The 23,215-nt window shown below is 43.2% G+C and overlaps 1 protein-coding gene across 1 annotated transcript in view; it reads left to right on the top strand.

Annotated features, from left to right (window-relative positions):
* Positions 1 to 2,734: 2,734 nt before the first annotated feature.
* Positions 2,735 to 23,215, top strand: part of nid1a (nidogen 1a) — a 34,724-nt gene continuing 14,243 nt past the window's right edge. The window contains exons 1-9 of the mRNA XM_072660722.1: positions 2,735 to 2,948; positions 14,798 to 15,100; positions 15,532 to 15,761; positions 16,357 to 16,778; positions 17,515 to 17,652; positions 18,362 to 18,613; positions 20,210 to 20,410; positions 21,399 to 21,629; positions 22,972 to 23,109. Coding sequence (XP_072516823.1) covers positions 2,742 to 2,948; positions 14,798 to 15,100; positions 15,532 to 15,761; positions 16,357 to 16,778; positions 17,515 to 17,652; positions 18,362 to 18,613; positions 20,210 to 20,410; positions 21,399 to 21,629; positions 22,972 to 23,109 — 2,122 coding nt within the window. The 5' untranslated portion in view covers positions 2,735 to 2,741. The remainder of the gene's footprint in view (positions 2,949 to 14,797; positions 15,101 to 15,531; positions 15,762 to 16,356; positions 16,779 to 17,514; positions 17,653 to 18,361; positions 18,614 to 20,209; positions 20,411 to 21,398; positions 21,630 to 22,971; positions 23,110 to 23,215) is intronic.

The following is a 23,215-nucleotide window of genomic DNA, read 5'->3' as shown; positions in this document are numbered from 1 at the left end:
TGCAGAACCAATAACGTTGTTACGGTTATGCTTTCGTAAAATTAGCGTACATTTTTTCCCTATAGGAGCAAATGTCGGAAGGACAGCTCTCCCACACACCCTTTCTCTCCGTTGGTCTTTTGGCACTGGACAAATCTTTTCTGCAAAAGTTTTTGCACCCCAGCATTTAGTCAAAGGTGTTTGGACACCCACATCAAGACAACGTATTAGCATGAAACATAGTAACACCTGTAAAGCCACCCTGGCAACCACCTAGCAACACCATAGCAACCACCTAGCAACACCACAGCAACCACTTGGCAATCACCTGGGATACCATATCTACCACCTAGCTGCAATTAGACTCGCAATCTCTGCAGGAACTGCACTCTCTAGTTAATTTAGCGGTGCTGAATGTTCCAAAATGTCTTTTACCCAAGACCAAGACCTTTTCTTGTAAGTGATCATGATTGACTACAGCTGGGAGATTCTCTGTGCCCACATAAAATGGGGTTTGTTTGACAGCAGTCATTGGATTTGACCAACACACAGTCCAATGGGAAAGCACAAGAAGCTCAGTGCAGATCCCAAGATCACTAGTTTAAACACCTGTGCGTAAATAGACCACTATTCTTTGGCAGAGCCAAAAGAAGACCCAAACGTCACCCTCAGCTGAGAGGATATTAGAGAACTTGAGAACCTGGGACTAAATGGAACAATTTCATTCTTCAGTTTATTTTCTTCTGTTTCAGTTTCTCTGAAACTGAGCCTTTCTCACTAAACCGCAGTGGATGAATAATTTAATGAAGCAGAACTACAGAAAACTCAGAGTTATCTTTAAACTTACCGTCACAGAGATAACAACTTCTTCTGAAAGAGGATACGGTGTCCCTCAGACGCTCTAATTATACAGTGGGCCTGCACGCAGATCCTATCTCCTGAGCTCTCTTGATGTTGATTTGTTAATGACTCTTCCCCCTGTTGTCCTTCAGTTGGGAGGCCACAGGCGGATGTTTTGTCTTTGACCTCCTAGTTTTATTTTTGACTTGAGAGGAAATGATTCATGAGCAGACAAAGACAAGCCACTGAGGCCAACAAGCAGTATTAGGGAATACCAGTACTCGACCAGTACACCCATGATAGAGCGATGAGTTCTGCTAATACACTGTACACTAACTACACAGGATCTCTCTGATCTATCAGATCTGTAGCATACGTGCAAGTTCTGCCAACGGTGGTGATGACATGTTGTGTTTTCTGCCCATGTGTAAATATAGGGAAGTTATAATGTCTGTGTTTCGCAAAGCATTGATCAACTCTTTTGTTTACCTTCTTATTATTATTATTAATATTTTTCGGCCAGATTTTCTCTGCGTATCTCCTCACGCAGTTTCCGAGATATCTATATATCTACATTGTTCAGTTTATCTGTGTGATGCGTACATTTCCTCATAGCAAGGAATTTTGCTGAATTTTCCCCATAAGAATGAATGGAGTGCCCTTCAAATACCACAATGATCCTAGTACACTAGAAACACCCAACCAACCACATGTTGCATAACAGAAACCACTTGACAACACCTCAGTAACCACCTGAGATCACCAAACTCACCATATCACCATACCACTAAGCAACATCCTGGCACTTTGTCACATTGCAGCGCCCATCTAGAATCCACTTAACAACAACATAGCAACCACCTGGGATATCATAGCAACACCATTAATGAGGTAAACTCCATATTGTAGAAGTAAAAGGAACTGATTTGACTCTTGGGTCTATTTGTGGAAGCCAACAACAGGACAGGGTGGTCGCTATTGTCCGCCCCAAACAACTGGCCAGGGCTGGGTTTCCTGAAAGCATCTCAGCACACGGTCCAAAGTAGCTCTGCCCAGTCCACTCTGTCCAACTGGGAACTGGGAATCCAGGGGGAAATCCGCTCTGCTTCTGCACTGGAAGCTCAGTGAAGACGGTCTGAGACACTAAGGCTTGGTCTGGGAGAAGGGGGAGGGGTCTACCAAATGAGTCGGCGAGTCTGGCCCTGCCTCTGGGTTCTAGTCTGGTTGCAAATTTGACAACATGGAATGAAACCACAGCATGTTCATGTTTTCTACCGTTATTGATCCAAACGAATCATTTACGTTCTCATGGGAACAAAAATAGCAGATTAGCACGCTAGTTAAGAAGTTTTTTTTTCTGCAATATAAGTATATAAACTTTATTAGATATAATATTATAATATTAGATATAAAACAAATCAATTCTATCAGACAAGCCTCATCTCCTGTAGTGATGGAGAGGGTTTGATGCCTCATGTTCATTCCTGTTAGCTAATAGGGAGTGTGTGTGCTGCTGTAGTTGAGTCACTGAGCAGATCTGTTTGGTTTCAGGACTCAGGTCTGGATTTTCTCCTCTTTTTTCGAGTCTTACTAAAGAAGTATGCGTGTGAAGTCCTGCTACCTGCCATCAGTGTGCGCAGAACCGAGCAGGAAGCTGCTGCTCTCAATTACTTTCACATGTGCACCGATCGAAGGAAAAATTGCCCTGTGGTCAATTACTATCCAGAGCCATGCAGAGAGAGAGAGACATCCCTCCATAGCGCTGCTACTATCCGACCACTACTAGCCAATCAGCGCGCAGGGGGCGGGACTCGTGTAAGGTTCTAGCCAATCCCAGAGTGTTCGTGTGGAAACTGACCGCCTTCCGAAGTTTCCCCTTTGCAGGGGTGTAGCAGACCCCACATGCCCGCAGAGCTGCAGCCATGGCCGGTCTTGCTCGTCCCTGCCCGGCTGTATTTGGGGTTCTCCTCCTTTTAGCCGTGACGGTGAACTGTGTCAGCCGGAGCGACCTGCTGGACTATGGGGTTCAGTTCGGTGACCAGTTTCTGGACCCGGGGACGGACGTAACTCAAGAAGTCATTCTGGACCAGGCTGTGTTTTTCTTCGATAATCAGTTTGATAAAGTTTACGTAAGTATTTCGTTATTTTATTAGCTATTATTGTTTTTTTTAAGTATATTCGTTTTTACTTTTTTAAGCGTTTGCGTTTTTTTTATTGTTTCTGTCTTTTAAAAATAAGTTAGTTTGTACTTTTCTTTAAAAAACACTCGTTTTAATAGTAAAATACTCGTTTTTTAATTTTACTTTTTAAACGTGAACTTTTTTAAGCGTTTTGTTTTCTTAATTTCGTTAATTTTTCGTTTTCTCACTTTTGTAAAAATGTTTTTCTTTGTGTTTACTTGTTTTTTTTTTGCATAGGTTGTCCAAAATGTTAAAAAGTACTTTTTTTATTCTGCATGATACATAATACAATTTTAATTGACGTTATTATATGCTATAAAATTATAATAACATATAATGTATTTTAAAAATCTATTAAAAACCCAGTGACTATTTTTCACATACACTCATCCTGTTAAACATGACTAATTACCCCCCCCCTTTTATAAATGAACATTTAATGAGTCACATATAGTCACGATATATCCAGTAAAGAATACCGTGACCGAAATCTGTAGTGATACTGATAACTCTTCATTTTCACTCACCCATTCCACTTACTATAATTAGTATATCCTGAGGAATAGCTTAAGCCAATGCCATAATAAGTGCTCTGTTGGACAGTGTTTAGCGTTCAGCAGTGATGGGGAGGATTAGATGTGTTTGCAGAGTGTTTGAGATTTCACAGGGCTGTATGTCCATTCATGCAGCCTAATGGCTCAGAGTTTGCTCTGCTGGAGGGGGTTCACGGAGCAGGCCCGATGAACAGGCCTCATCACTGGTATTTTCTCTTTTTTGTTTTTGTAAGTGTTACTAAATGGGTTTGCGTGTGAAACCCTGATACCTGCTATCAGCCGGCACAGGAATCTGCAGTTCTCAGTCCTTTTCACATGTGCACTAATCACATGTAATACCCCGGCTGATAGGGTCGTTCTGCAGCTTTCTCTGAGTTCCAGATGTTGATGGATCAGATATCGTCCAGAACATTCGGTGTAATCTCTGGAGGTTGGGGGGGGGGGGGGGGGGGGCTTGCCATTGATTTCAGCTGCTGTGTTTGCAGAAGAAGTTTTTAGAAGTTGTAAAAGACAAATTTGAGGTATTATGATAATCTGTTATCATTAAAGTGATAAATTACACCACAGTAGAGCTGGGCAATGTGACAATATGACAGTATTTAATTGCATTGTGATAAATAATCAATAAAGTCTTGTTTAATTCAATAGAGTGAAGCGTATTTTAGGAAAACTCATGGTACTCAGTATGGGTAGTATTTGGAGTATTTGGATAGCAGTGACATATACATGACAAAATATTGCAATAGATATTGTATATCATAAAAAAAAAAATTAAATATCATGATATACATTTTTTCCATATCGTCCAGCTCTACACCACAGTACTCTTTGCAGCGTATATCATGGGTATCATCCTACAACACTGAACAGCTACCTGTATCAAATCACACCACAGCAGAGCTGGGCGATATGACAGTATTTTACTGTATCGTGATACATTTTGTTATCCTGGTACACAATATGCTTTATGAGTGTATTATGAGTATCGTCAGTGCTTAAAGAGCACTAAAAAAACTGCACGTTTCATTATAAAAAGTATAATCATTAGTCTTATTTAATTCAATAGAGTAAAACATATTTTAAGAAAATCACGGTACTCATTATGTAAGAGTATTTGGATAGCAGATTTGTAAATGTTACGATGTTGGTGCATTTTGTCTACATGACAAAATATTGCAGTAAATATCATATATTGTAAAAAACATTTCTTTAAATATCTTGATTCGTGATATTTTTTCCATATCGCCCAGCTCTACACCACAGTACTCTTTGCTGGGTATATCATGGGGGTATATCATCAGAAGTCCTACAACACTGAACAGCTACATGTATCAAATGTTTTGGCAGATTTAGACCAATTAAGAGAGCCTGTAAACAACGTTAAAGGGCATTTTCCCCAGATGTTTCTCATCATTTCTACGTAATTGTACGATTGTTGTGTTATAAACAAAGTCATTCGGAGTGGGTTTGATGTGAAATGGTTAGTTTTAGAAAAAACTTGCTGAGATTCCTTTACAGTGGTGGTGAATGGATATAGCCATTTCTTTAGTCTCCAATACCACCAGTGAACCTACATATGTGTTCTGAGTTTTATATGCAGTGTTGGTGATGGACAAATTGTGGTAGAGCTTAAAGATTTTAACTTTAGCTTTTTAAACTATTTTGCCTTACTACACCCTGCCTGTGCTGCTCCATCATTCACATATTTAAATAAATAAATAAATAATAATAATAAAAAACACATTTAGGCCAATACATCTCAAAATGGGATGGTGGATCTCTTCAAACCACTAAACCAGACCACTCTGAATGGCTTTGTTTACATCTTAACAAATGAATTATTCAGAAATGTTGGGACATTAGTGGAATTCCCTTTGAGTATAAGTATAACTCTACAGTTTTGCTTATTTTCCATATCGACCACCTGTAAGAAGCTTAGGAAGTGTTTGCAGATGTACTGTGGGACCAGAATTCTGGTCGGTTCATTCCATGATCCAGCCATGTGCTCTCTCTCTCTCTCTCTCTCTCTCTCTCTCTCTCTCTCTCTCTCTCACCCTGCATTGAAAAGTCATTCTGAGAAAGAAAAGAAGTCCAGCAAGAAAGGCCTAAATATTTATTCTCAGTGCCAGTGTCCATAGATGGAGTCGTTAGTCACTGGAGTGATTTCCGCACAGCTGAGGTCGTTTATTCTTGACTCTCAGAGCTTTATGGAACAAGACCCCTTTTCCCACCCCTTCTTTTCCTGTGTTCTCAGCACACTCAGACACTCTGCCAGACTAAACTGCTGCGAAACAGCTTTGTCTGTCCTCGCTTTGCTTGTGATGTCTTTAAGGCCGCCATCGATTGCCGTGTGATCGGTGGGTCATCTTTTACAAACAGTGCTTGGACTATTGAGGTGTTCACTCACTCGTCTAGTGCAAACACATGAGCGTTAAACTTCCCCAGGGTCTAAGTAACCCCCTCCTCTTAATGAACTTACTCTCAGCGAGTTCCTGGGACTGTAGATACGGAGAAGACACGGAGTGTGTGACGTGCTCTTCTCCGCCTCCATTGTTGGAGGCCTCCTTTGTGGAAGGCCCGTTCTTGTGAATGAGATGCAGTCTTCTGCAGTCTTCTCTTCGGTCATTGTTTTAGGAAACTTACAGTCCGTAATCAGGCAGTAATCTCATCTGAGTGGGTTTAGAGGTCCTTTATATTGTATTGAAATGGAGAGAATGCTAGTTTTGCAGGGTTGTTGCTAACAATTCGCATTATTTGGGTTTAGATTTTTTGTATTAAACACTGATATGCTGGTCAAACAGCACCAGACCCTCATACACCAGTTTAGACCAGTATGGGATGCATAGTTCATGAGGCTAAACAGGCTAAACTGGAGTTTTTTTTAGATAGATTTTCACTGTTTTTGGTTCTAACACACTCTCACTAAAGCAGTCGGTCATACTCTTGCCATTTTAAGAGCTCCAGTCAGTTCCCAGTTCATACAGTACATGTACAGTACACCCCTCAACCTCTCTAAGCCTTAATAGTAGTAGTGTAGTATTTCGTAGCTACAGGGACTTCTATACAACCTGGAGGGGCTGTTCTCTGGTAATAGAGGTTTGTAATAACACCCGGCCTTTTAAGGGGTTAACATACATCCACCTATTCACTTATGCTGAGGTTTTAAGGAGTGTTTCAGCCTGGACTGCTTTGTACATGAGTACACATGAACTGATCTTAGTAATACATTCTAGCGTTCTGTTTCAAAGCTATATAGAGCTGTTGTTCGCAATCAAATTCGACTTCTCCTGATAAAACGCGTCAACGCTTAGACTGTTGCACCACCCGGGAGGCCAGAACCTTTTTTCAGGAGGTGATTTAAAGAACTAGTCTATGCCATCATAAAGAATCACGACCAGATAAAGAACCATTCAAGCAATTAAACAGTTATTAGAGTTGTTAGTTCCATCTTTAGTTTCATTTACCAAAGAACCTTTGCAGAACCCTATTTTTCACAGTACAACACCAAGAGTAGTTCTCTTGACAGCGTTACCTAGTGAAATGTGTATTTGGAATATTTTACATTTGTTGTTTAAATTTGTCATATTTCAGTCTATTTATGACTGCTTGGTGTAATAAGCTGTAATATTCTTGTTTTTTATTAATTTTATGCCACATAGTTTCTTTTATATTTTTGTATATATATATATATTGGAAAATTTTGGTACCGTCATGGAAAAAACAAGGCAATGTAAGTTAACGTGAAAAATATTATATGTGTATAGTATATTATTATAAGTATATTACAATAAAAATATCATTATTATTATTATATGTCATTTTGGGTTTCATTTGTAATGGAGACTGCAAGATGCAAGGTTTTTGCATGCCAGCTATGATCTGTAAAATAGTTTCATTTAGAATTCTTTGAAAGACTCTGTATAGTTGGTTTTTGCTTGATTCAGTCCATTTTTATTGTTTGATCTTTTCCAAGAAATAATCAGTCGATTATCGGCTCACTGATGTAATCATCAAAGGCGGCCCAGACGTGCGGCAGATGTTAAAGGAGTAGATAAAAGGATGGTTTCAGCGAGTGCTGTTCTTCAGTGGGTCGTTGACTTTGTTGGTTCTTTGTACTCTCTGTCTGGTCTCCTCTCCCCCCACTTTGTTGACACAACCCCCTTCAAACAACATCTTCCTTATTTGCTCATCCCCCCACATTTACTGATAGCAGTCTGCATTCCGGCGAGTGCTTACAAAGGGTCAATCCGTGTGACACTCGGCCTAATAGATCGTTAGCTGGTGTCGGAAACTCGCAGCGATCAGTTCTTTGCTCAGCAACACCAAGTAACGAAGTAAACCGCTGAGAAACCACAAGCGCAGACATTCATACTGGAGTCACTGAGAGTCTGAGAGTGGGAGTGCAGATCTTTAGATTGTGGACTTGGGGTGGAGGGTTGGGGGGCACCATGCTGTTCTCCAGCTCAGAGACGCTACATAGATACGGAACAAAGAGTGTTTTTAGCTTAGCTGGATCTCAAGTGCCTTTGTTGTGTGCAGACAGGCGACACCACGCTACGCTGCTATGTTCCTCAGCTCTTGCCTGAGGATAAGGCTTTCCTGCAGATCTACACTAGCTCCAGTTTCCGCCCCTCTCTCTCTCCAAAGCAGGCAGTGCTTCTTCCTGCCCTTTTTGAGGTCTGTTTAGCTGAGTTAAGAGCATTTCCGCTCTTAAGCCGGCGCTTCGGTGGGGTACTCGACATTCAACGTCCATTGCATGTTAAAATCCATCATATAAGAGGCTTACCTGCATGATACCTTTGTGGGATAATGAGTCGCCTATCCAGCCCGGATTAGGGATAGATGGAACATTTTTTTCAGGATTAGGGTTTATGCTACCCTGAACCTCTGAATTAGTCATTGGTCAAGGGTTGCTTTGGTCAAAAGGCAGGTTTACACAGTTTAGTTGTAACAAATTGGTCAAGATGTGGTTAGAGTTCCAAACTTTACTTCTTTAACCATTTAGCACCGTTCAGTATCCACCAGTGGTCTTCAGGATTGCCTCTGGAGAGCTATGTTCTGGTAGACTTTGGCCCCACCCTAATTCACCTCACCTGATTTAACTAATTACTGCCTTTGGAAGTCCTTGATGGGCTGAATGATTGATATGTTAGGTTTGGGCTGGGTTCGAAACTTACAGGAGTCAACTCAGATATATTACATGTCCAATAGTTTGTGGACACCACTTCTTCTAGCTACTTTATGAGGTTATGCTACCCTGAACTTCTGAATTGGTCATTTTAAAGGGTTGCTTTGGTCAAAAGGCAGGTTTATTGGTCAAGGTTGGGTGACGTAAACATTTTCTAAGGATGGTTTTGGCCAAATAAATCAAATTTACAGTTTTCTGCTTGACCCCGAATTTACAGACCGAGATTTGACTGACATGGACATCTATTACTAGTGTCTGAAATGGGTGACATCGATGTCTATTTAACCCCTTAACGATCCAAGGCTACAGTGACTTGGTGTGGCTATTCTCTGATAATAGAGGTTTGTAATAACATGGGGACCATAGGCTCTTAAGAGGTTGAAAGACTGTCCTTTTAAAGGATTATTTTGGCTAAAAAATCTCATTCTCACAGTTTTCTGCCCGACCCCAACTGTAACAAATCAGTCAAGACATAGTTAGTGTCCAGAACTGACTTCTTCCGCTTTTGTACCAGAGATTTCGACTGACTTTGACCTCTGTCACTCTATTATTTGTGCTATGTCTATCATAAAAAGTCTCATAGTATGGAAAATGCTTATTATAAACATACAGTCAATGCAATAAAACTAAACTGTACCCTGTTTCTGATGTCCCTAAACCCAGTCATTTACATATATGCGTCTGTTTAGCCTCCAGCAACTCATTCAAGTTATAAGGAGTGTTTCAGCTCAGCTCAGCCAATCACAATAAAGCTCATTTACATATATTATATCTTAATTGCACTCTAACAAAACAGTAAACAGTCTCTCTTTTCCCAGCTCCTTTCTGATCCGGCTCTGGTCGAGGTGGTATTGCCTTAGTGAGTGCCTTTTTGGCAGCCCCTCCAGCTGGATTTTGCTATCTCCTGCCCTCCCCTGAAGCGTTCCCTAGCCCACCTCCGCCCCCGGGGAGCCTGCAGGGAGGGGTTTGGGTATGATTAAAAGCGGTCAGGGTTGAATTCCTGTGCGCTCCACTGGGAGGGTCAGCAAGGGCATATCTAAATCTTAAAGCTGAGCTTTGGCCAAAACTCCCTTACTCCCTTAACCCACATGGAGTCTATCAGCTATCAGGAGACGTACTTGGTGTCCAGAGCCTGCTTTATTAGCCATAATAGGCTTGTGTGTGTTGAGTTTAGCATGCAGTTTGGATTGAGGATGCACCAATATGGAAGTTCTGGGCTGATGGTAATGTGGCGTGTCTTTCACTTGGATATTTATGTAATGGTTATACATAAAGAGGGGCTAAATTCACATGAAGAAATGGGTTTTAAATTGAAGTGGTGACTTTCAGCTTTAAATTAAGAGATGTTTGCCAAAAAATTCTTCATTAACTGTTTAGGAATTACAGTCATTTGTACATAGGCTGTTTATTTTTCACAGGCTGAAATGTATTAGGATTATTTTTCATACATAAATGCAAATTCTTTGCAGTCAATGACTGCCTGAAGTCTGGAACCCATGAACATCACCAGATCACCAGGGTTCTCTCCCTTGAGATGTGTAACCAGGCCTTTTCTGTGTGGGTCTTTCTACAACGCAATGTCCTCTCGCAAATAAAGTGCTCAGAGGAAAGCTCTGGGCACCCAGCTCTGATATATCAGCTAGTAGACGCCTGTGCCTGCCAGTACCACACTGAAGTGATGTGGGTAGTGAGCTCGAACCATGTACCCACCCAGAAAGAGCAAGGTCAATTGTGCTTCTTCGGGCTGCTGATGGTAGGCAGCATGAATTGGAATTCGAGCCAGCGATACTCGTCATGGTGGAAGCACCTTAGTCTAACGGACCTGGGTGGTACAAACTGCATATGGGACCCATGTGAGATTAAGATGGCTGTAACAATGGGGCCCGGTAAAAAAAAGTGTATGTACAAACCCATTCAGAGCTCATGCCCACCTGGAACCCACCTAACCCACGTTCCAACTGGGTGTACCCCACATGAGCGTGTTGGCTGAGCCGTCACACTATCAATAAACACAAGAGACCCAGTTCCACTGGCAGCCGTCCATGAACATGACATAACAGTGCCTCCACCAAGTTTGACAGATGAAGTGGTTTGCTTTGGATGCATGGACTCTTCCTTTCTGGGCAGGCTTTTTGAAGTCTTTCTGTTCTACCAGTGGAACCAAAAGTAAATCCCTGTTCTCCCAATGTCACATAGTTCTCACAGTTGTTTTGATGGAATCACAGGTACAGAAGGTATTACCTCAGACATGTTAGTCATCAGGCTCACACATCTGGGATAATTGTATAGGACTTGTAAAGCAGATGGTCCTCAGGCTCTGACACCTTTGTCTTTCAACACCTCTCTTGCCTGTCCCTCCTCCTTCATACTGTAGGACCTTGCAGTTACTTGTAATACGGAGCTGGTGTTCTCAAGGCCATACTCTGAATTCCTTGCATTTTTAAAGCCCAGTGGGGGTTTACAGCAGGGTGGTCCCTGATTTGTTCTGCTTCACTTCCATTTGAAAAGTGTGCTAAGCCTTTAATAAGAGTCCGTCTTGCCATTTGAGTCCCTGAGGCTTCACAAGGCACAACCCGGACACGTTTCCACCGACTCCAGGTCTATACTTGGCTCTGCATGCTTTCCTTTCATCAGCTGCTTTGGTCATTTGTGCGCTTACGTGTGTCATTAGAATGGGCTCCATTGTAGAGACCTTTGACACTCCAGCAGAGTTTAATAGCCTTGCAGACTATAATCAGCATCACTTCAGGGTCATTTGCTGGACGCTCTAGGAAGCAGCAGGAATGCTAACTATTTGCTGACTCTCTTCCACACACTTTAGCTCACAAATATGTCATTGCATCAGAAGTACTTACATATCAGTAAGGGGTTGTACCCCTTAAACCCCTTGAAGTGCATGGACACCTCTGGTCATATATAATATATAACTACATTACTTTAACAATTAGTGTCAGCTTCATAAACTCTAGAATAGAACCCTGTGGGATGCCACAACAGCCTAGGCTTCAGTGTGTTGAGTTGATAAAGATAATTAGCCTGAGGCTTTTATTGTATGTTAAATCAAAGCCTACGGACCAGACGTAGCTTGTTTAACAATGGACTATAGGAGGTTTTAGGCTTTAGGCCAGTGCTGCTTATGGACACCATGTTGCTCATGTTGGTCAAGTGGCGACATGCATGGGATTGCAGAGCAAAATACTGGAGATCCCACCAGTCTGATTGGGAAACCAACAAACTATGCCCTCCAAGACTGGCCCTCCAGGATGCTCCTTGTTCCAAGCCATCTTACCCTTGATACAGATTCCCCTGGCAACCATAGTGGTCCCTAATTTGCCCTATTAAGACTAAACCTTCTGGATACTGGTTAGTCCTGGTTTTTGGATTGGTCATGACAAATGGGGGCTAAAGGGATGTTTCAGATTAGGTTAGATTGCACCCACAGTACCGTCCAATTTTCATAAATGCCAGGAATTGAAATCTAAGACTAAGGAAACAACCATTATATATGGCTATGATAATACTTTAGCCATTATCTGCAGTTATATAACTGTGTTCCCTGTGGTTTTACTTGATGGGCTCCACACACGTTTTGGCATACACCATATCCACCATATCTACCAATGGCTGTCAGGATTGCTTCTGGAGAGCTATCTTCTGGCAGACTTTGGATCCAACCCTAATTCACCTCACCTAATTTAACTAACTACTACCTTTGGAAGTCCTTGATTGGCTGAATGATTGATATGTTAGGTTTGGGTTGGGTTCGAAACTTGCAGGAGATCTCAGATACATTACATGTCCAACGGTTTGTGGACACCACTTGTTGTGACTGAATTCAGCAATGTTAAGGCTCACCCATTACTGAGGTAGATGGTCAATTCCATGAACCCCATAGGAAATAATTGCCAGTGGAATGGGACGCTCAGCACCCCATGGCAGGGGTCTGCTAGAGCTCTGGGCTGTGAGGTTCTCTGGCATGATGGAACTCCATTCATTACCTCAGTACCTGGCCTCACTCATGCTCTCGTGGTTGAATTCAATCAGCAGTGTTATACAATCTAGTGGAAATAGGGTCTAGAGACTACAGTTACTACAGCAGTGGCTGGACACACTTGCTGATGTTGGAATCTGGCTTGACCTTAATTTTAAGAAACATTGGATGAGCAGTTGTCCATAAACCTTTTACCATATAGTTTATACTGTATACACTTACAGTAACAGGAGGTGATACCAGACCCAGTATAAGGCTTTTGGAGATCACAGGCCGGATCTGCTGCTCTGGTTTAAGGGTCCTCGGTCAAAAATATGAAAAGTGTTGTGTTTGCTTTGTGTTCCACACAGGTAGCTGTTAAAGTTCGAGGTCACGAACGCTAATTTTCCAGTAGGATAGCGGATTCCCCTGCACTTAGTTCGCCCCGTAACTGCCCAAGAATGTCACTGTACATTGTAAATTGCTCCTTCTGTTTCGGCCTGGATGCTCTCTCATGGAAGTCTCACTTACCTCAAAGCAAATTCCCATCATCTGTAACTAGTTAGAGGATTGTTTGTTTAGTAAATACTTGGGACCGGCTTGGACCGTGAAGACGCTTCAGCTTCATGTTCTACAATAACATGCCGTGCTACAGATCACTTTCAGGGGACCTGCTGGGTTAAATCAAACGTACATACGTGCAGCCTGCCTTGTGGAGAGAACGCAGGTAAGCTGAACGATGTGCAGTGTGCAGCTGGGTTCATGTAATGGACATTTTTGTTAGCTGACCAGCAGATAGGTAAAGCATCTGTTTTCAATCATAAGGGTGGATTTTCTTGGGAATCCAGATGTTTTAAAGCTTGCATTACTGATTCAAGCAGCAGCTGAACTTGAGAGTTGGTGTTTTAGGGGTTTTGCAGAGAGTGTTTATATCTATATATATTAGAATATTATCACTACGTAACTAAGACTGGGAATAGTGGGAATTGGCTCAGATGACACTAGTGGCGTTGATTTTATTGGGTCACTGAAGGTGTTCATTATAGAGGTTAACTGCACGGGTCGTCTTCAACGTTCTTCAACGTTCCTAAATTCAGCCATGTCACTCCACTGCTGTGTTCTCTTCACTACCTTCCTGATGCTGGCCTACAAAGCCCAGAAAGGACCAGCCCTCCGTACTTGATGGCGATGGTCAAAAGCCAATCCGCACCAAGAGCCCTTTCAGCTTCAAGTATGGCTCGGCTCGACCCGCCATCCCTCAACACTGGCTGTCTTCAAACCCAGACTGAAGACCCTCCTCTTCTGAGAGTACTTGGGCGAATAGCAGAGTGGTCTTCTTATTGACTTGTGTTTAGTAGAGTCTAAACTCTATCTTTGAATTATTAGTCTATTCAAACTAGCTGAGGTTTTTCTTGGGTAATTAGCAAAGCACTTTTGTATATCACTCTGGAGAAGAGCGTCTGCTAAACGCCTTAAATGTAAATGTAAATGTAACTGGTCCACAGTGATGTCGGGTCATTCCCCTCTGGCATCAATGGGCGTCAGGGCACTTTTCTTATGCCATTGGGATGCAGTCAAAGTCCATTCTCGGTACACCTTCACTACGACGGCTCTAGAACATCTCACAGAGTTAGCAGTTTCCGAGATGAGATTGTCCTTTGCCCGAACCTTTAACCCCTGTCCCCCTTTCTTTTAAAAGTCAAGAACTACTAGGAAACTGTCAGAGGTGTCCATTGAAGCCCAGCGTCCAGTACAGTTTGGTGATCTTTGACTAAACCTACTTTATAACTCTTGAGTTGAATCAGGTGGTTTGGGCCCAAACTGTGCTGGACTAAAGCCTTCAGGGACCAAAGCTGAGTTTGTGAATGCGTAAAAAAGTAAGTCTAAACTTAGCTTAGTCAGAACTTGGAGAAGAATCTTGGACCTCCTGACAGCAATTCTTGTCCCCAGGCATAGAAATGTCCTCTGTGTAGTGGTCTTTGTTTAAAACTGTGCTTTGAGAGTTAGCAGTTTTAACATTTTTGCTTTGTCTCATGGCCACAGTGTAACCTTGACTCATCCTGTCCCACATTTGTTGTGTCTGCAGGTCAATACCAATGGCTTTGTGTCTTTGAAGCAGCCTCCCCCTGAGTCCGAGTATTTGGGGAAAATGCCTGCGGACTTTGGCATCATTGCACCTTTTCTTGGCGACTTAGACACCAGCGATGGAATTGGAAAGGTCTTTTTCAGGCAGGATGCCAATCCGGATGTGTTGCAGAAGATTGCAGAGCAGATTGGCCAAGCTTTTCCGAATGAGGATGAGGTCGACCTCACTCATGCCCTTATTGTGACCTGGGAGAACGTAGCAACTCGTGGAACTGCAGAAAGAGGAGATGGTTTGAACCAAAAGGCAAGTTCCCCAAGATGCTGTTAAAGCACTTCAAGCATCTCTTCAAGCTAATAGTATGTTTTAAGGACATTTCAGTGGATGGTTCTGTTAAAGGCCTTTTATCAATTAAAGGCTTTTCTTAGAACAATAAATCCAAGCCAGAAAACGCTGAGGCACTGTCAGGAGTGTCTGGTTTTGGTCCTGTAGGCTTAGAGTCCAGCACAGTTTGGTGATAACCCTACATTAACACACTGACAATACCTGCTAACCAACTGCTGAGTTTAAATCAGTGGGTTTGGATCAGAACTGTTTTGGACTAAAACTCTCCATGACCAAAGCTGGACACCCCTGAACTGGGAGAACTTAATAAACTTCCAAGATATTCAATTGTTAATTTTTTTCATGGTATTCTTAAAAATAATAAGCTAATAAGTAATTTTGCTCTTTTACAGAGAAACACTTTCCAACTTGTCGTTGCATCAATGGAGCTGACCACCTATGCCATCCTGCTCTACCCAAAAGATGATCTGCAGTACTTCTCCACTCTTCTAGAGGGTGAAAGTAGGCCTGCAGAGGCTGGCTTCAGCCAAGGTCAGATTAAGGGCTGGTTCAGCTGGAGTAGTACCCAGGGCCCTTATTATCGCATCGCCACTGATGAGGATTCGGTCAGAGACCTCGCACAGTAAGTAAAAACGCTTGGACTTGTTGGACTTGATTCATCACTTAAAATCATTAAATAATCCAAAACAGTGAAAAATATTAGTCATAACAAAAAATATAATAACAGAAGACATGGAGATGCTTTCACTTTTGAATGTGGTCAACATGTCTGTACTGTACGTATCAGTTAACAAACACTCGAGGCCCTCCTTTATCCTCCATTACTTAGCCAACTTATGATGCTAGGCGTCTGTTAGCTGATGTAACAGAATTGGGCGTTAGTGCTCTCCTCCTAGCATATAGAGCTGTCCAGTGACGTATTAGAACAATTGCAATTCTGCAACTGTTTACATGTTTACTCACTAAATATCTGGATAGTCCAGTTAAATCCCATATTTAGCTGTTTCTGCCATTTTTGAGCATTAGACAAGTGTTGAACTGCTCAGCATGAGGCTTTGGCCTGTAATGAATGAAGCCGTGAAAGCGTGGGGGAAGGGTGATATTTCATAAATGGGAATCAATAAATTAAAGGCTTTGGTCATCTTCTTCATCCATGTGTTATGAATATCTTACGTTTTTGAAGTTTTTGATGCTCCCACCCCCTACCCTTCCCTCAGATTGACCAATTCAGGCAGGCGTGGTGTGTGGGTGTATCTGATCGGCACCTCCTCCGCCTTCGACACCATAACCCCGGGTCGGGTCACCACCACAGCCGCAGAGGAGAGTGTACCGCACCAGGGTGCCCCTGAAGTCCCAGAGCCAGCGTACTCGGAACCGGATGAGACCCCAGATTACCCACCTTACGAAGAAGAGACATTTGCTCCAGAACCATTCACCACAACAACGGCCTTTCCGGAAGCATCCTTCGAATCAGAAGAGCTGGCTTTGCATGAGGAGGCAGTGCCGGATGTCGCAGCTCAGCCAGGCTACCCTCGTTCAAGCTACCCACTGCCCCCCAGGCCTCAGCCAGCCCTGGCCCAACCTGTCAACCCCCAGTTGATAGTTCTGGAGGACCCAGAGGAAGACATCAACGTTAACGGTGAGTAGCTTTTGACGCAGTTATGGAAACAGCTGCTGACCTGCAGGACTAGAACTGCATGTCGCGCTGTCATGCAAAACCTTGTTTCTCCAATATGGTATGGAAAGAAAGAAGGGGTCACCGCTCCTAACGAATGCATTCAGCTACTTTAAGTTGCACCCATTGCTGACACAGTTGTGCAAATGCATACATGCGCACAGCTTGCCTAGTCCTGGTAATATAATATAATAAGTACTGCCAATAGATTAGGACTCTTTGGAGCAAATAAACATGAACCTATTGGCACCAGGCTGCCTAATGCCAGACGTGGGCTAGAGGGGTATAAAGCCCCCCAGCATTGAGGAGCTGTGGAGCAGTGGAAGAACTGTGTTCTCTGGAATGATGGATAGTGGAGCTCCATCCATTACTTTTGGGATGAGCTGGGGAGTTGGGGATGATGAGGTTGGGTGGTGATCATCCAACATCCTGACCTCCTTTATGCTCTTGTCACTCAATGCAATCAAATCCTCACAGAAATGATTCAGCCTTCTTCCCTGGACAGTAGAGACAGCACCTCCAACAAGAGCAGGATAAGCTCTTTTTTAATGCCCTTGATTTCAGGAGAAACAGTGACCCAGCGAGAGGTGTCCCAATACTTTTGTCCGTGTAGTCCGTGCAACAATACTTGCCCAGCTCTGTTGCTAACCACATCCACTCCACTGTTTAATGTCCGGTTTGTTTGTCTTTTGTTTTGCAGTGTTTTCGTATTATGAGACTTGCGCCAGCAACAGACACAAGTGCTCGAATTTTGCCGACTGCAGGGATTATGCTAGCGGGTACTGCTGCCACTGTAAGCCTGGGTATTATGGCAATGGGAAGGACTGTGTTGCTGATGGTAAGATCAACCTTCAAAAATTCTTTGAAGACTTTATACTGTGGCCTTGATTAGTTTAGGAAAAGACCCAGTAAAAAAACATGGAGTTAACTGAACGCTGACAACCCAAGCATAGCATTTTAACCCCTTATGCGCTGTGACCTTTATTACACCCTAAGGATCACTAATCAGTAAATACATGCTCAGCAATGCAAACTGGCTGAGTTATCCCTAAGTTATAACGGGAGGGGGGAGAAAGCCAGGAATCACTAATTAGGAAGCTAAAAAAACAAAGTAAATAATGAGTGCATTATAGATAAACCACCAACTAGGAGTGTTAAGATGCATGTATTCATACCAAACGATCACACCACCTTATACTGGTGTCACGTAGCTTATAGAGAATCGTATGGAGAATAAACAGTAGGCATAAGCTGTAGACTGAGGATCCAGGCAGTAACATGCTAATATTTACACACTACAGGCTGTACCGACTACCTCAGGGGGGCGCTATACTAGCACTAGGTGGAACAGGCTGCAACTTCCACAACTGTCTGTTCATGGTTCAGGGTTGGTTGCCTTTTTCCTGTCATACCATTGGTTGGAGCTTCCTGAGGAGTACTGAAGGTCTGACTGTTGTGTACCGTTACAACCCTGTCCCCTGTTGTCAGTCTTGCAAATTGAGCCCAGCATCGACTGAGATCTGACATCTTTGTTTCCCAACCCGCAGGCAAGCCCCAGAGGATGAACGGGAAAGTGAACGGCAGAGTCTACGTCGGGAGCTCTCGCACTCCGGTGGAGTTCTCCAACAACGATTTGCACTCGTATGTGGTAGCCAACGATGGCCGAGCTTATGTGGCGGTCAGCACCATCCCAGACAGTGTTGGGCCCTCTCTGCAGCCCCTCTCCTCCCTTGGAGGAGTCATTGGCTGGGCCTTTGCCCTGGAGCAGCCGGGATATGAGAATGGCTTCAGCGTTATTGGTAAGAAAAAAAACAGCTGACTATAAATAGAAACTAATCATGGCAAGGAAGTGTCAATTGTTCTCAATGTGTTTCTAATTTAGTGGCTAGACACTAGCTTCCTAATAGTCCTGTTGTGCCTGAAAGCCTGTAAACTCATAGCAGGACTCAACAAAGCAATGGCCAGTTTACTCCCTTTCTTTATCCCATACAATTGAATGAGCTGTTTTGGTGTATAGTGGTGCTGTCACGCAAAAACCTTGTATCTCAATTTTTTGCCATTATTCACTTTTTGACATTATGTGAATCTGGTTGTTGATCTTTATATTGTGAGAAAAAGTTCATGATAAGATAAGATAATCCTTTATTAGTCCCTTAGTGGGGAAATTCTCAAATGGACCAATAGAAATGCTGTCTATTGATATTCATTGAAAGTTAAGAAGGTTTTTGAAGGATGAGTTTTTTTTGCGTGACACTGCTGATATGTGCCTCATATATATCAAAATGTCAAAGTGAGCGCTGTTCTGATTGGCTGTTGGCTGATTGGAATGGGCGGGACTTAACTGCTATTTGTGGTGGCTGAGAAGGGCAAAACAACATTACAAAAATAAAAACACATTTACAAATGACCAAAATACTTTTACCAGACTGAAATACTTTTACCAGACCGAAATACTTTTACCAGACTGAAATACTTTTACCAGACTGAAATACTTTTACCAGACCGAAACACTTTTACCAGACTGAAATACTTTTACCAGACCGAAACACTTTTACCAGACTGAAATACTTTTACCAGACCGAAACACTTTTACCAGACTGAAATACTTTTACCAGACCAAAACACTTTTACCAGACTGAAATACTTTTACCAGACCAAAACACTTTTACCAGACTGAAATACTTTTACCAGACCGAAACACTTTTACCAGACCAAAACACTTTTACCAGTCAAACACTTGTACAAACGGCGAATCAGGCGAAGCAGTTTGACTGACACATCAGCAGCACTATCTGTGTATTGTACCTACCATTTTCGTCTGATTCGCTGTTTTTAAGTGTTTCAGGCTGGTAAAAGTCTTTTCTTCTTGTAACAATGCACTTCCCAGTCACCCTAGCTATAGCATGGATAAGCGACTGTATGTGCTGGTTTTTGTGACTGTTCTTGCCGTTTCGATGCCATGTATGGACAGTATGGACCGGGGAGTGAGCGTAACTTTATGAAACATTAACACTGTTTGCATCCTATGTTCTATATTCTAATATTTACAAAGGGCAGACTTTTCATCATCACAGGCACTTCAGTATTTCCTCATAACACATGTCTGTGAAGAGTCTTCTTTCACATAAAGCTGTGAATCGGTGGATCTGCTTCACATTCTTTTCATCTCTCAGTCTATATAGGGGCCAGAGGATGATGCCTGCGAGTTCATTTTAGCCGTCTCTGCTCTGTGAACAAAGCTCTCCATTCAGCTGTTGTTGCAGCACATTGCTTCCAGCTGACTTCTCATCCCGCAGAAGCGGCCTTGTTTGAAGTGAAAGCACATGCTGGAGGTCATGCCTCGCACTGTGATATGCTGGAGTGTTTCTCACCCCTCTCCGCTCCTCTGTCCACAGGAGGTGTTTTCACCCGCCAGGCCGAAGTGACCTTCCAGCCGGGCGGAGAGAAGCTGACCATCAGTCAGGAATTCAAAGGGATTGATGAGCACGATCACCTGGTGGTCAGCACTCAGTTGGAGGGGAGGATTCCGGAAGTGCCACAAGGGGCCACAGTCCAGATCGACCCCTACTATGAGATCTATCAGTACTCCAGCAACTGTGAGTCTGTCTGAGGGCTGCAATTGTGGCAGATCTCTGGAACCTGTTGATTTATTGACTGGTTTTGGATGGATTGGGTAACTTTCTGCAGTTGGGAAGCCTTTGGGGGTCTTTGAGGCCTTTAGAAAAAGCCTAATGGTTCCTGGGAATGTCTGTCATTTTTAGTTTTTTTTAGTTTAGAAGAATTAATGCTGAGATTTAAACTCAGAACTCATCACAGATGTAGCCAACAGGTTCGGTTTTGCCCAGAGGAGAACCACCAACCCAGTTAGAAAGCGACAAAGGAATCAAGCAGTCAAATTTGGAGATACAGTGGGTGGGACACGTTTCATGAGAAGAAAGGTCACTCTTAATGTTAATGTGAGCCGTATTAGTAATATTTTTAATAATAGTAATAATAAGTCAAATTTAAATAAAGCCAGTCTCAAGCTAAAGGATGATTTCCATTGGCAACCAAAGACCAGGTTGAAAAGTCACGTAACTGCACTCCAGGTCATGCTGCCCACCTTCAGCAGCTGGATTTGGATGGGTGGGTAGATGGATTTTCCTCTCTCCCCATCCTGGATGGCATGGGCGTCTCCTAGCCAGTGCATTAGGGCTGGGTACCCGGTGCTTTCCTCACAGTGTTGAGAACATTACATGTGATGGGAAGACTATTAATGAGTGGGTTGGGTAATTGGCTATTCAGAATTTGTGTGTGTGTGTGTGTGGGGAGGGGGTTGGTTCTGTTTAGGTACTTTTTGTTTATTTATTCTGATGCCTCAGACGTTTCCCACCTGCAAGTAGTGTTCCTACACTGTGAGTAGTCTGCTTTTTTACGCGCTCCAGCAGACCCATCTCTTTATACAGTCAGTGATTGGAAGCATGCACCACCTGCACTGATTCTGGATCTGAGCGAGAACCAAAACATCTGTTTCCTGTTCTCTCGCTCTCTCACTCACTCACTCACTCACTCGCTTTTTCTACTTTCTTCCCCTCTCTCTTTCAGTGATCACCTCCTCCTCCACCCGGGACTACACCGTCACCCTCCCTGATGGCTCTGTGCAGACTCTGATGTACCTGTGGAGGCAGAGCATTAGTTTCCAAAGCTGCCCCCATGCCGAGGCCTCGCGCCCTCTCCCGTCCAGCCAGCAGCTCAGCGTGGATCAGGTCTTCGTGATGTACGACTCCGCCAACCAGCTCATTCGCTACGCCATGACCAACAAGGTCGGCTCCATCAGTAAGTGGGCACCTCGTCTTGTTCTGGAAGTCTGAGGAGTCATCTAAAGTCAACTAAAATCAACAAAAAGAGCAGGAAGCAGTTAGTGTTCTCCTCCAAGACGTTGCATTAGCAGTTAGCATCGTGTCATTGGGGGAGTCTTAGCTAGTGGGTGGAGATTGGAACTGATTAGATGATTAAGGGGAAACAAATAAGGTGGTAGTTCTAGATCATTGAGTTGATCACATGAGCAGTTTGGAGTACACTGCCGGCTATACCTGCGTTAGTGTACACGCTCTGGTGTGTTTAACCATGTGCATATGGTTTAAGGTCAGAGCTGAGGCAGAGGTAGCCAATTGGGGGGCCATAGGGGTAGCCCTCCTAGTGTGGGGGCCAGGTTATGTAAGCAGGCCTGCCTCAGCTGGAGTTTACAGCCAGTGAGGACTAACATCTGTGGAGGACTTCCTGTCGGGGGGCCTGGATGGGCTGAGACTTCAAAAACGTACTGTAATAAGCAGCTGTCTCTCAGCCAGGCGACATGTCTGCTCCCAGCACCAGGAGGGCCACCAGTATGGTGTTGTTTATTTAGCAGGTCCAGCCTGTTTGGGATGGGGCCGTGAAGTATTGGGTGACAGAATACTTGCTTTAAATGTCATTTTGATCAAGGGAAGTGGGAATGGCCCTATGATGCTGGGGTGCAGGTAAGTTGCCATTGATCTATATATCAAAATTTTAGAGACAGAGAGAGAGAGAGAGAGAGAGAGAGAGAGAGAAAGAAAGAAAAAAAGAGAGATAGATAGATGGCAAATGGACCAAAGGAAACAATTCAATCCATTTATGATCTATTGAATCTGCTTGAATTAGCATAATAAAAATGTTTAGTGCATCTAGAAAACATCCACAACACATCTAATAGGGATCAGATGTGAGATGTTGGGGTAAACTCCTTTAAAGAAAACCCACAAAACTCCTTCTCCACAGGATGTGAGGGAATTTTTTTTCCAAACCTCAGGATTAATATAACCTGAAGTTGTCACTACAGTCCGTTAGATATAGCAGGTAAAGCCACTAGAATCTATTAAGTGATGGTTCTTTAAACATCTAAAAAGTTCTTCACATTCACACACATCTTTATGACACTACACTTATTAAAATACACTTAAAATCTGGTCCGACATTCCTTCCCAGTCCCTGGTGGAAAGTATTCATTTGCATGTTGTCACTGAGCTCCATATGGATTGAGGAATACTGACCACGCAGCCCCTCAACCGCTGCCTTCTGATGTGGCATAGTGGTTATATAATGGCTGCATCTAGACTATTGAATTCAGACCGGCTTGAAATGGTTGTGGACGCTCTTTCAGGTGGAAACCAACAGCAGAACCCTTGTTTCACTGGGAGACATGGATGTGACACCACTGCCGTGTGCCGCCCAGGCCAAGGAAACCAGTTCACGTGTGAGTGTGCTACGGGATTCACGGGAGACGGACGCACGTGCCTAGGTGAGAAGCTCAGCCAGTGATCAGTGTATGATGATGGTTTCCTTAAATCCTTTCCTATATTATCGACTAAGGCTCTATCAGGAGGATCGCTGGTTCGAATCCCGGT

The sequence above is a fragment of the Salminus brasiliensis genome, chromosome 17 (assembly GCF_030463535.1).
Source record: "Salminus brasiliensis chromosome 17, fSalBra1.hap2, whole genome shotgun sequence".
In the NCBI taxonomy this organism is placed as follows: Eukaryota; Metazoa; Chordata; class Actinopteri; order Characiformes; family Bryconidae; genus Salminus; species Salminus brasiliensis.
This window is presented reverse-complemented; position numbering and strand designations above follow the sequence as displayed.